The 14,220-nt window shown below is 42.7% G+C and overlaps 2 protein-coding genes across 20 annotated transcripts in view; both read right to left on the minus strand.

The window, feature by feature from the left end:
- The window catches only part of LOC106559724 (cytosolic purine 5'-nucleotidase-like), a 34,749-nt gene extending 29,896 nt beyond the window's left edge, over nt 1–4,853 (minus strand). Inside the window, 4 exon segments of the mRNA XM_038557620.1 lie at nt 984–1,042; nt 2,474–2,606; nt 3,107–3,222; nt 4,849–4,853. Coding sequence (XP_038413548.1) covers nt 984–1,042; nt 2,474–2,606; nt 3,107–3,222; nt 4,849–4,853 — 313 coding nt within the window.
- The window catches only part of ANKS1B (ankyrin repeat and sterile alpha motif domain containing 1B), a 1,057,476-nt gene that overhangs the window by 231,320 nt on the left and 811,936 nt on the right, over nt 1–14,220 (minus strand). The window lies entirely within an intron of this gene.

Genomic DNA, 14,220 nt, shown 5'->3' on the forward strand with positions numbered 1-14,220 from the left:
GGGAAGAGATACTTTGGCGAAATGCAAAGGGTTACAAAACATCAGATTTTAGAAAATTCTGATGCTGAGTCAAAAGTTAATCAATATAATTTATTATGCATCAAAAGAAAAAAAAAACCCACAACCACCAGGATGTAAGGGGAATGGGAAGGTCAATGCAATTTTAACCTGTGAGTGGGTAGTTTAAGCGTTAAGCAGGTGGTCAGCTCTGGGCTCTGAGGGGGTGCTTTTGAGCCAGGCCCTACATGTGAGGTGCCCGGGGATGGGCTGGGTGCTCTCTCCCAGGGCCCGTGGCTGTGGCCAGCTGCTGTCAGACGACACTGCCAGTGGCCCTTCCAGGCCACTAACACTCCCTGTTCACCTCTCTTCTCCCTTGCAATGTGAGGGACACCAGGTGGCCACTGTCTGAGGACTGAAATTTCAGACTGTGAGGTTTGCAAGAGTGACAGTCCCTTTCTAACGCTGGAGAAGCTAAGGCAGGAACAATTTCAGCACGCAGGGATAAAGCCCAGTCTCTCTTCCTGTTGGGCCAAGCAATGAAACGTTAACACCTGTGTGAGGAGAAGGAGCGAAAAGGAAAAAAAGAAACCGAGCAAGAGAGAAGAGGGTCAGGGATGAAGGAAAACCTGGAAGGGCCGAAGAAGATGAAGCGTATGAATGATCAGGACACCAGCAGCGAGAGGGGGGAGCACAGGCCTGCCGAGAGGCCGGGGAGGGGGGGCTGCCATAGCAAGGGCAGCGTCTCCCCAGACAGGCTGCTGGGCTTCTCCCGGCCCCTGAGGACGATCATGAGATTACTGGCCGGTTTTAATATTTGGAAAAGCCTGTTCCTCCGTATCTTAGCAGTCACTGGGATTTGTGAGTCAGGGAGCCTGTGTGCTTCTCTGTTCCGTGGCCCGCGGCACCGGGCGGAAAGGCTGCTGGTGAGGGCCGCGGGCTGGGAGCACGGGCCTCCTGGGTGGCCTCAGGCCCACGGCCCTCACCTGCCAGCTGCTGACCCCACAAATCCTCCGAGGTCCCTTTGGACTTGCTGCCTCCTAGTCTGGAGGGGGGAAATAAAAAAAGAAAAACAAAACAAAACAAGAAACCTTGAATTCTATTTTCCCAGGCCTCTTGCAGCTGCTAGGGATGGCCACGGCAGGAGCTGGCCAATGAGAGATGAGGCCAGAGTGATTCGCGATGCTGGAAAGGTTCCGACTTCCTGCTGAAAGGGACAAGCGCCAGGGCAGCGCCTTTGTGTCTTCATTTGAACGTGTATGTGATGCGTGTCTACAGGGCAGCGCTGTGTGCTCAGGAGGGAGGGATGGGTAGTTGGGGTGTGGGGGGGTGGGCAGACCTGTCACCTCCGGACCACAGACCTAATACTACGAGCACATCACCTCCCAGCTTATGGGGTACAAGGCGAAAAGTGCCGAGGGGTTTGGATCACTGTATGTTGGGCTTTGTTAGGTGTACCCAGAAGCTGGCCTGAGGGAGCAGCTGTGAGGCGGAGCGCGTACTTCCCTCTCTTGCAACGTCCTCATTTGCAAACAGGAATTACAGCGACATCTCCCCACTCACGATTGTGGTTAAGGAGCCCCTGAAGTGATATATGTCAAGGGCACAAAGTAAGCACCACTGAAGGGCAACTGTTATCTTTAGCACCATCTCGATGACGGATTCTCAAAAAATCCTGGTCAGAGGCATACACAGGTGGAGGAGAAGGTCAGACCCAAGGGGCTATGACTTGAACCCAAGGAGCAATATGATGACTCGGTTTTTTTCCCCCACTTGAAAAGAATAAGAAAAGGTGCAGGGGAGGGGGCAGATGGGGAAGAGTGAAGGGAAGCCAGGTGGGTGCTGTGGGGGCGAGAGGCGGAGCACCTCCCAGGTGGGTGCTGTGGGGCCGAGAGGCGGAGCACGTCCCAGGTGGGTGCTTGGCGAGTCGGTGCCAAGTATCAAGTGCAAAGCCCACGCGGCAGCATCAGGAGACACTGAATAAACATTTGTTGGCTCCCTGAGTAAATGAATGAACTGTTAGGCTGTTCACCAAAAAAGAAACTGCTGTCTCCTCTTGAAACTAAGGAGAGAGGGGCGACAGAAGGTTTTTCTTCAGTGCCATCTGCACGCCTTTTACAATATTTGCCCGAAACTCCGTGGGTGAAGCCATATCGCTCTCTGATTGCCTGCGCCTCGGCAGGGAGCAGACAAGAACATCCGGCGGGGCGGGGGCGGGGGCAGAGGGGACACATTTCCCACCAAGCAAGTATTCTGTTGTCATATAAAGTCCCCTCCGGCTGCAACAGGTGAGAACACCGGGAGGGGGCCCGCGGGAGGGGAGCACATCTCGCCGCACACGCACGTTCCTTCCACTCTCCTCGGGGAGCCCCCTGCTCAGTAGCCCGGGAACAAATGCCACAGGGTGGTCCTGCCAGGCTGCGCGCCCCTGCCGCGCCCCTGCCGCGCCCCTGCCCCGCGCCGGGGTGGCCTGCACCTGTGAGGGCCTGGCCCTCCTTGCCGCAGCCCCGGGCTGACAGTCTTGTCAGAATCACCCTGGACCAACAGCTCCCGGCACCCACCTTCACCCGGGCCTGCGCTGAGGAGGCTCAGGGCATTTCCGATTCTTCCTAAAAACATGTGCAGAAGGGAACCTGACGCATATAAAAGGCTTAGCCATAGAATTTTAAAGTGGATGCCTCCCCAGGAAGGATGAACTCTGATGGCCACATTTCCGAACACTATTTGCATCACAACCTGACACCGAATGCCTCAAATCTGCCCCCCCCCTTTTTCCCCCTCCCCTAGCCTCTATTTTCGTCTCTCCTCCTCCCTCCAGATTACTTTGGCTGGAGTTTTGTGTGCATTTCTGAATATGGGAAGCAAACAGAAAGCAAGACCCCACTTGAACAGTGAATGGGCTTGCATTCAGTTTCGGGATGTGTGTCTACCCTTGGACTCCGCGAGGGCGAGACTCGTGAAATAAAACTGGAATACCCACGGGGCATTGACACACACGCGTGTGCATGCACACATATGCACACACACCAGACCACTCAGAGTAGACACGAGTCCAAAACCTACAGTGATGAACCCGATTTGCTGATGGCACCCTGCGCAGGGAGCTCACTCGGTACGGGCGGGGGCGGGGGCGGGGGCGCGGGGGGGGCGTTGGCATAGTACCTCTTCGTGGGAATAAAGCTATCTAGCAGGACGAACCTGACGCTGCAGGTCTTCTTCCCGTGGCTGAAGACGGAGAGAGGCCAGCAACTCTTCTAACCTCTCCAGACAAAGCATCATGATTGGGCCTCATAAAACCTGGGTCTTCTAAGTTAGAGCGTCTTATAGCCTTGTAGGTCAGACCCTGCAGCTCGGGTCATATTACAGGTCAGAAATACCTTAAGACAGACTGCATGGGGCTGTGGGGAAGAAGCATAAACCCTCAGAATCATGGCGTTAGCTCCTCAGCTTGTACGACTGTGTCTACTGAAGCCTGGTTGCCCCTACTGTAGCTCACTCCTTCCTGTAGGACCAGCGCTGGGAAATATTAACTGGTTCATTCATTATACAAATATTGGGTGCCTAACTGCTAGCAAAAGGAATACGGCCCCTGCCCACGAGGGATTCACCGTCATCAGAACAATTCAGATTAGATTCCGTATTAGAATAGCAGTAGAGCTCCAGGGCTGGGCATGTACAAGAGGCTTACTCCCCTGTCCTTGCTCCTAGAAGCATTCACCCGGGGCCCAGCTGTCTGTGGGCTGTGCTGGTCCAATGCCACGAGGCAAAGCAGGTTCAATGCTGAGGGTCTGGGTCAATAAGCCACAGACTCATGACCAGAAACAGGCCTCCTCCCTCTCGCTGTGACTCCTGCCATTTGTGGGCTCACTACCAAACTCCATAGTCCAGAGACCCCAGAAATGAGTGGCAGCTAAGAATCTCAATTATGCCTTGAAATCTGCTTGTAGATTTTGATAACCATGACGATAAGGGTGTCAGTTAATAGAAAATACTAAGTTGTGTTCTTATGTGCCAGGTGCTATCCTAAGCACTTCAAAGGTCTTATTTCACTCATTCCTCTGTCATTTAGTATAAACACTACCAATACTCCCCCCCCCCCCCGCCATTGTTCCGAGGAAGAAACTGAGGCATTGACTTAAAACCACTCAATTTTAATTGTTCAACTATCAGGCGCATGAAACCCCCTGGGCCACATAAATTCTTAACTATTAAGCTATTCCACTTTTCAATCACTTTGCCAAGAACTATATGAAACAGATAGACTCTGCAATTAAAATCCAGAACATTGGGGTGGTATAATAAGGTATAAAAACAAGTTAGGGGGAAAAAAAAACAAGTTAGGGATTTTCTCTTGCTTTTGCTTCACGGCTTTTGTTTTTCTCCAAGTAAGCCCCGTTCTTTAATACGTAGTCACCTTAGGGATGTGATGTAGGAGCCGTCTACCCACCAGCTGTTTTTAAAGGAAGATGATCAGGAACTGGTTATGAAAGAATCCTATTATTTAATCTGGCACCAAAGTACTTGAGAAATCATAGACTCGGTGAGTTAGAAAATATGTAGGCAGGAGTGGTGTCTCTATGGAAACAGATGCAAAGATTCATCAAATACTCAGCCCATTAGATTTTTCATGGAGACAGCAGCAGATTTTTTTTTATACCTTTCTAGCTTATTTCCTGGGGAGTCTGACCATGATGAGGGAGGGGTGAGCTAGAGGCATGTTCTTCTCTCTATTCACTGTTCCTAATGGCTATGCTGAATCTCCCAGCTCTTCTGGATGACCCCTGCCTCATGACATGTTGGGAAGGCATCTAGCCACCGAAGGTTCTATCCAGTCCAGCTGAATACTCTGACCTCATACCCGGTTCAAGATCTCCCACTGCTCCATCGATGGCTAGACTTGTGACTCAAGGGGCTGCCGTGGGGGTGCTGGCATGGGCCTTCTTCGGTTCTGGGATACTTCCTTCCCCTCTTCCTGTAAGACCCAATTCCTCTCCTTTTGGAGACTGGGACAGAGGATGGGATGGCTTAACATCACATCCCATCCCATCCCAGCTCTTTGCTCCGTTCATTGTTTTTGCTGCTTCTCTGGTTTATACCAGTGACTGTTGAGATACTCTATGGGGCAAACGTGCATCCAGGTGTTAGTGGTGCACGTGAGTGGGTTCTTTGGGGCCCCTCACATGCGAGATGTATCTCTGGCTTAGACATGTTCGGCCCCCTTCAGCTACCTCAGCCTCCCTCAGCTATTACTGTACTGCCTACATTTTCCTGCCTGGTGGGCACCCTACTGGCATGTGGGTTGGGTAGCGGGAGAAGAAGCACTATTAGAGTGGAAAAGCATCTTGCTGCTTCTTAGTGATCCCTGAAGAAAGTATCTAGTAGGTACTCTGTAATGTGAAATACTTAACCCTTTTCTCTAGTTTTGGGCCCTAGGCACCAATTCACAGACAAAAGGAAAATTCTCTTTTATATCCTGTTATAATAAGAAATTTGGTCAAAGCCTTAGGATAAAAAGACATCAAGAGGTTTCTCTCCTCTCCCTCTGTCCCTCTTCCTTTCCCTCTTTTTCTCTTTTATTCATCTCCACCATCCCTTCTCCTACTCCCCTCCTCCCTCTCACCTTCCTCCTTCCTTCCCTGCTTTCCTTCCTCTAAACACCAACAACATAAACTAAAATATGAGGAACAACAACAACAAAAGCCTAGAAAATCAGTATTGTCTTAATGCCAATGACAGAACTTGAACAGAGCAGAGGAATTTGGAATATTAGGAGATAGGAAATTATTTTAGTTTCCCAAGGATTTCAGTAATGTTTCTACTTGCCCCAATCTGGGACTGTATTTTTCAATGCCTGGGAAGCCTCCTACAACCTAGATGATACTGAGGTCAGCCACTAGCGCTTCATCACCCTCTGAGCTCACCCTGCTCATATCTGGATCTGAGCTTTCCAGTTCTGAATGCCTGATTACTGGTCCAAGAAGGTAACTTGAATAGACATGCTGAACTCACATCCTGCTCCTAACAACCTGCTATTGAGATGCTCCAAAAATATAAAAGAAAAAATTTACAGATACTAGGGGATGCTAGAAACATCAGAGAATTTTTTCAAGATTTCAGGCTAGAAAAAATGGTGTGAAGACAGAGCCAGCTTGCTCTACCTTCATCACAGAGGGAGGAGAGACTGCATGGGAAACCCACCAGGGCTCGTGAGCACGGGGTGGCAGGGTTGAAGACAAGAGTTAGCTTCAGGGAAGGTGGTGGTGAAAAATATCTACACCACCTAGGGCTCCTAAGTATTATGCAGAATGTTGGAGCTAGCCTGGATTAGGAAATATTATTCGTTCAGTCATAGTTTACACTGGTCAAGGATGGTGCATTAAGAAACGGTGGAGGACATGATCAAAATTGATGCTAACAGCCATGCCTTACTGAGGAGTTACTGAGCTCACAAGGCTGCCATGAAAGGTGAAGAAAAGAATCTGTTTGGAAACAACTTGTTCAGTTGCCTCAGTTTGCAGTTACCCCTTTGATACAGGCATCTAGATCACTCAGAGGCAAGAGAAAAATTAAAATAAATCTAAATCTTCTCTTTTATTTGGGCCTAAGAGTTTTGAACACAATGACCTCATAGAACCTATTGTAAATACTGGAATCTCTGTTAAGGATGAGCAAATAGAGAGAAATGACTAGATGTATGAAAGAGTCTGCAGTTCAAAAGAGGATCCGGATGGGAAACTGATGCTGAACTTCTGATTGAATGTCCCCCAAACGTCCTTCTTCAGTCAGTGGTCCTTTCCAGACTTGGCATCCTCTGTGCTTCTCCCTTATCCATCGAATCCCCTGTTCTGGAGACGGCAAGCATATTTTCTTTCATATGCAGCTCTCTAGCTCAGTGTCTCCTGTGGTCGGGGATTGAGAAATCCTTTCTCTGGCTCCTAACTCTACAGGACTCTAGATCTCCGTAGGGACGCTAGGCCCACCTCAAAATAAGTGAAGAGACTTGAATGGTGCTGGGGAAACTCTGTCAGAATGACTTCCCTCATGTTATCCTACGATTCGATCACTAGTCCCCTAATTCTAAAAGGATTATATCACTTTTTTGTTTTAAGAGTTGAGTCATCTATGCAAAGGAAATATGGGTTGAATTAGAACCAGAAATCTTTATTAACTACTGCCTCAAGAGCAGTGTGCCATTTCAATTAGAGCAAAGCTCACTGAATAAGGTGCCAGAGGTAACTGCACAAGACACAGTAAGCAAGGGGCCATGAATAGGGGAGGTAACTAAAGAGGGGCAGGAAAACCCCAACAGCATCTTTACCTACTGAAAGCTCACTGGGGTCCTGGTCCATTCTTTGGTGTTCTCAGTTACTCTTGGGAGAGGGAGTGCAGTGAAATGATTAAGAGCATGGACTTTACAGCTAGCCTGCTGGGTTCATAAAAGCTAAAACTTGGCTCTGCCCCATCCTACCTTGGAATGTCAAGGTAGCGAGGTATAATCCCCCATGGCCTGTTTTTTTTTTTCATATGTAAAACAAGGATAATATTGATCCCTACATCATAAAGTCGTTGTAAGGATGAAGTGAGTTGATGCATAAATTTAGAATTAGTACGTGGTATAGGGTAAATGTTAGTCATTATTAGCATTTTTCTATATCACAAAGGTGCTTACAATGTCAGAACTTCTACTCCTAGGAGCCCCCAGGGCAGGAGTGAGGACCACTATATCCTGCTATCCATGTTTTAGACACTGCATGTAAAATATTTCATTTAAGCCTCACATGTTTATGAACTAGATATTGCCCCTACTTTGCAGGTGAGAAAACCGAGTCTCAGAGAAGGTAAAACTCTGGCTCAAGATCATACAGCTAAAACAAAACAAAAAATGATAAAGTTGGTTATGGTATCCCATGCCACAATTTACACAGTTCTCTTTGGAAATAAAGATGTACACAAATGGTTGAGGTAGACAAAAACAACTCTGGCACTAGATTTTTACAGTACATCTTCCTACTCAATGCTCACAGTCACCTCTCTCCCTAATTATAGCATAATGTCTCTGCAGACTGCAGACATTTAGTCCAGAAAGTATATATATACTAAACACTATATGAAACACAACAAAAGGGAGGAAAATAGTCCTATCCATCATGTAAATGTAAAGATAAGTACAAACGTAAACCATATAGTAAAAGAGAAGTATGTTTGGAGCTGAATTTCCAGGCTGGATGCATACAAGGGAGGCAATTTTCCTCTATTACTTAATTGGAAGAAATTCAGTGAGTAGCCAGTAGGCGAGGCTGCTTTATCAAACCACTTTCCATAGCACATGCATTTAGTTTAGAAGAGAAGTGAAAAGCTTAAAAGAGTTTAGAGTTTTAAAACCAACATGATTGGGTTCCAAGATGTTTCTTCACTGTGCCTTTATGCCATGGATGCTAATAATAGTAAATAAATAAAAATTTGGAGGAGAAACAAAGAGCCTGGATAATTTAATTACTGTGGTAGGCAGAATGCTAAGATAGCCTCTGACATCCCCACCCCCGGTATACGCAGCCTGCGCGATCCCCTTCTCCTCGAGGGTGGCAGGTTCCGTGATTATGATGGGATTGTCGCTCTTGATTAGATCGCACGACAAAGATGAACTCTGCAGATGTAATTAAGATCCTTAACCAGGTGACTTTGAGTTCATTTAAAAGGGAGATTATCCTGGGTGGGTCTGACCCAAACAGGTGAATCCTTTAAAGGGACATGAGGCATTAGAGAGATTATTCTACTGGTTGAGAAGAAGATACAGACATTATTAAAACAAGGATAACAATATTATCCTTGTTTTACAAAAAAAAAAAAAAAAAAAAAAACAGGCCATGGGGGATTATATCTCTCTACCTTGACATTCCAAGGTAGGATGGGGCAGAACTATGTTGTGAACTATCTATGGAGATGATAGGATGGGTCTCTAGCAGCCGAGGGCCTCTGTCCTATCACCATAAGGAACTGAATTCTCCCAACAACCATTTGAGCCTGGGAGAAGACTCAGCCTCAGATGAGATCTCAACCCCAGCTGATGCCTTGTTTGTGGACTATAGGATCCTGAGCAGAGAACCCAGCTAAGTTGTGCCCCAACTCATAGAAGACATGGACCTACAAAAACTGACAAATAGATTTATGTTGTTTTAAGATACTAAATTTGTAGTAACTTGTTAATAATAATAAAAACTAAATAATAATAATACTAAAACAATAGTATTGTTTATAAAATAATAAAAACTAAAACACAAAATATTCAGATCCTGATTTATTAAATAATTATTCAACGGTCCTGAATTATTAAAAATTGGTTGCATAAATGGAAGAATAATTGTATATTTGAGTTGGAAGACCTGGGGTTTTCACATGAAAAATCAAGTGTGACCGAAATAATCTCAGAGTAGCTATTTTGGAGGTATGTTAACTCAAATACTTGCTAGTTGAGGGAGTGCTAAGATTATGGATGTAACAATTGATTGCAGGGTGTCGAAATTTATTTCCTGTAAGCATAGGAAAAGCTAAAACTCTAACTGTAAAAAAAAAGATATTTTTCTTTCTTTTGAAATAATAGATACTTTCATTGTATTATCATAGTCAAAAGATCATATGAGAAATCACAAAGCACTTTCACATACAGATATTTCTGTTATGATGCAACACATATATTTTGAAAAGTCACTGTTTTATAGAAATAAAACAATAAAAACCATAGAACTTCTGGGAAAGCTGTGGTTAGTGATCCATCAAAAAAAATATAAGAACCAGATTAAAAAGGATAGCACAGTTTTACACAATGTCAGATGGTTAAGAAATACAAACATGAACACACACAGAATGCCATGAAGACTACGGTAATTATGACACTTTCCTTTGAAAGAAACCTTGAGTTTGCTTGTGGAGGTAGGGATTGGAAGGGTCACAGATTGTGAGTTTTTGTGAAGTTCTGGAAGAAAGGTGATCTGAAAGCAAAGGGAAAGTTGTGGGTGTGCAAGGGTGTGGCTCATAACACTGGCAAACTGAAGTAGACCGTAAATGTTTAAGTTGTGTGCATGTCTGTTTGTTTGGTGTCTTCCTATGTGGCTGTGTTCAGCTGGCCTCAACTGTGCTCACCTCGTGTTTCTCATGGACTAACTAGTACACAAGCAAACCGCAATTCCTATTATCCTAGTTGTTCTCTGATAATATATTATTTTTGGAAAAACTTGTCTTTGAAACAAATGTTACAGTAGAATTTCATGTGCCTCCTACAATGATAGCATGAAATTGGGAGCTAATCAAGATGAGGAAACTCAACTATAGACCCAAAGCTAGTAAGTCAGATTGAACTGAGGTCTTTGCACTCTGATTCTGTGTTCTTCCCACTTCCACTCCAGGATTGCCCCAGTCTGGCCTAGTTGGAATCTGCACGATATTTTAGTTTCATTATCCCAATTTTTAAGACTTTATATTTGTTAACAACTTGGATGAACCTTATGTTAAGTGAAATAAGACAATCAGAGAAAGACAAATACCAGATGATGTCACTTACACATGGAATTTAAGAAACAAAACAAATGAACAAAGAAAAAAAAAACAGACAAACAAAAACCCAGACTTAAATACAGAGAACAAGTTGGTGATTGCCAGAGAGGAGGTGGATGGTGGATGGGAGAAACAGAAGAAGGGGATCAAGGGTACACTTATTATGATGAGCACTAGGTAATGTATATGAGAATCGCTATATTGTACACCTAAAATTAATATATGTATGTTAATTATACTTTTAAAAAAGACTTCATATTTTCATTTACACGTTTCTCTTAACTTCTAGGAGTATCTAGGAGTTGGTCTAGAAGGTAATATCCTTCCAGCCCTGTGGAGTTCTTCCAAAAGACAAAATTCTATTTTTATTACTGAAAATGTAAATAAAATGGTATATTTCAAGAGATTTTCAATTTTTATTATTTTCCACTGTACAATTACGATGCAATGAAAATTATTTTAAAGTTTTTACTCTAGTCTTTTCTCACATTCATCAAACACACACACACACACACACATACGCACACATTTGTTTGTTTTTTTGTTGCCTTTTTTTTTTTTTCAGTAACCTCTGTCCTCCCAGTGTGAGGCTCAAAGTCATGACCCTGAGATCAAGAATCACATGCTCTGCTGACTGAGCCAGCCAGGTGCTCCAATATTCATCCAATATTAATCTCATTTTATTTTTTTGCAATTTGGTTTATTTTTGACTATGCCTATATTAATTATATCATGATCTTCATCAATTTTTAAAAAAGATAATCACCTAGAGGATACGTCTTGCACAAATTCATTTTATAATTTAAAAACTCAATTTACAATGTTGAAATCCAGTTAAATAAAAGGATAGTATCAGTTCTTAAGAGCAAGAGGATTATGCCTGCCAGAAAAAGCTCTATTTTTTTGTTTTTTGTTTTGTTTTTCCCTAGCTGTCTTAACAGATTCTTTAGGGACAACTTTGTTTAGATGCACTCAAAGCAGGCAAGACTTCATTTTCAAATATTTGTGGAGTGAGTGAATGTACAAAAAAACTAAAAAGCACATCCTGGCTCAGGAAAGGTGAGGGGGAAATGATGATTTTCAACTGTCCATAATAGCCATCCTGGGACTTATGGTACGTAAACGAGGAATAACCCTCACCCTAACCCTAACAATACTGCAGGCATCAATCCTGGGTCCGTAGGCATATTTCACTAGAGGATTTTGTCAACTAAATTTTCCTTTCCTAATTCTGAGAAGATACAAAGAATAACTTCTTAATTTATTAATCTGTTTTTCATAAATCTATTAAACACTTCTCATGTCCTACAAATCATGCCAGTTGTAAGAGCTTAAGGAAACAGCTTCACACTTGTAGATCTGTGGATATTCAATCTCGGACACTGAATATCTTCTTTAAGGTCACAGGATTATGAAATGTTAAGTAAGTTACTGGGTGAGGAGTTTATATGACTTTACATGATTGAAGGTCTCTGTGCCTTGGTAACCTGTTTTTTAATGAATTTCTCAGGAAGAGTTTTATGAGTGGCCTCAAAGCAATTAAGACTTCATTTTCAGGAAAAGCAACCTTATACTCACTAGAAAACTATAGCTGATATATTACTTTGCTAGGCATTTGATGAAAGATCCTTTGAGAAAATTCTGTATGAGGACACATGATACACCTGATATGGCTGTGATGTTATTTTTCCTTCTCAGTGGAAAAGTTTCTTAAGCAGAGTAGACCAATCATTTGTTGATAGACCTTTCAGGATTTGCTAAAAGTGAATGGAGAGCCTAAGCCTCTCTGTTTAAACACTTGTATCTCAAATAAGTAAAACAAATAAATTATAATTACTTTCACCATTGGTTGACGATACTGCTTCAGAGAACATAATGATAGAATCAGAACATCCTTCCTCTTTGTTGGAACTGGGTCTGCTGCCCTTAGAGACTTGGCGGTAGGGTTGCAGATACTTTCCCTGACCTTTGATCTTGATCATTAATAGAGCAATTCCCACTCAATGCCTGGGAATCATGTACTATTGAAGAGTCTGGCTTTCAGCCGGAAGGTTGAAAGAGGTGAGAGCAATATCTAAATACCATTTGGGTGTGGAATTTAATGGGGTATAAAGGGCCTCAGAACATGCTGACTAGTTTCTTTGTGATGAAAACAATCAAATATGGACTGGCCAAGAAAGGAACAGTTGGTAATACTTGTTGCTGGTTTCCTAAGGAGGTCCAAATTCCTCTTGTCAAATATTTTTATATGAAGAGCAAATTAAAGGTGAGATATCTTCAGTCTGTACAAAGTATAGTAGTGAATACTCTATAGACTTTGAAATGATAATTTTTTAGGTTATGGATCAGACTGAATGAACTCAGTATAAGTTCTCTGTCACTTATATTTGAGAAACATATTTATTGATTAATCTGAGAGTATTTTTATAAGTGGCAACATTGGGCTATATTGTGAAATAAAGTGTTGACAAAACTTGCCTAAATGTAATAATCATAGTGAGGCAAACGTTATGCGTCATCTATCAACTGTGCTATTGTGCTGTTTTGTTATAAGTGATACCAGTGCTGGTTACAAAGCAGCTTAGAATCTGCATTGAGGCTGTAGGCTCTAATTTTCCACTGAGGTTCGGTATTGCTGTGAGCTTTCTGTTCAATGTAGCTTCTCCAAGATGTGATCATCTTTTAAAATATCTGTAAATATATTCACAATTTACGTATCACATCTTTAAAATATAAGGGTGCTTATAATTTAATGTATCCTGTACAGTTAGAAAATAGTAGAGTCACAGATGACTACAAATAAGTCAATTAAGGAAGGGAGAAGAAATGTGTGGGAAATATCAGAAAGGGAGACAGAACATAAAGACTCCTAACTCTGGGAAACGAACTAGGGGTGGTGGAAGGGGAGGAGGGCAGGGGGTGGGGGTGAATGGGTGACGGGCACTGAGGGGGGCACTTGACGGGATGAGCACTGGGTGTTATTCTGTATGTTGGTAAATTGAACACCAATAAAAAATAGATTTATTATTAAAAAAAACTTTAACAATTAGAGTAAAGGGTACAAGTCATTAATAGGCAGCAATATTTGATGGCCAAGTCATTATAGCCATTGCATATTTGGAAGAATCTAATGATAAATTATCAAAGGACTCACGTTAAAGAACTGCATCACGTGAAATCGCTGAGAAAGAGATGCTTGAAACCAACATTATTCTCTATGTAAACATAATAAAAATAAACTATTAAAGAGAATAATAGCTTTGATATTCGCTACAACATCAAGGAACTTAAAACAAAACTACATATTTTCAAAATAGAGACTATATATTTTTCAAGTTGAGGTCTTTCTCCAAGACCTTTATATACATGAACTTAATAAAAAAAGTCTGATTTTTTTCTAACATAAAAGTCATTTTTACAAGTATGATGAGAACTGAGGGAAAAAACTTAAACATTTAAATGACTAATAGTTATACCTGAAATATTTTGCCTAAAACTACTTTGAAGGGTTAATATTCTATTTCCTAAAAATAAATAAAATAAAATAAAATAAAATTCTATTTCCTAAAATAGAACTTGTAGAATTCCAATATTCAAAAAGTGAAATCTGTCATCATGGGTGGTCCCATTGTGAAGGAGCAGAAAAAAAGAACTGAGAAAGAATTCTCAATGAAG

This window comes from Canis lupus, chromosome 15 (assembly GCF_011100685.1).
Source record: "Canis lupus familiaris isolate Mischka breed German Shepherd chromosome 15, alternate assembly UU_Cfam_GSD_1.0, whole genome shotgun sequence".
NCBI lineage: Eukaryota > Metazoa > Chordata > Mammalia > Carnivora > Canidae > Canis > Canis lupus.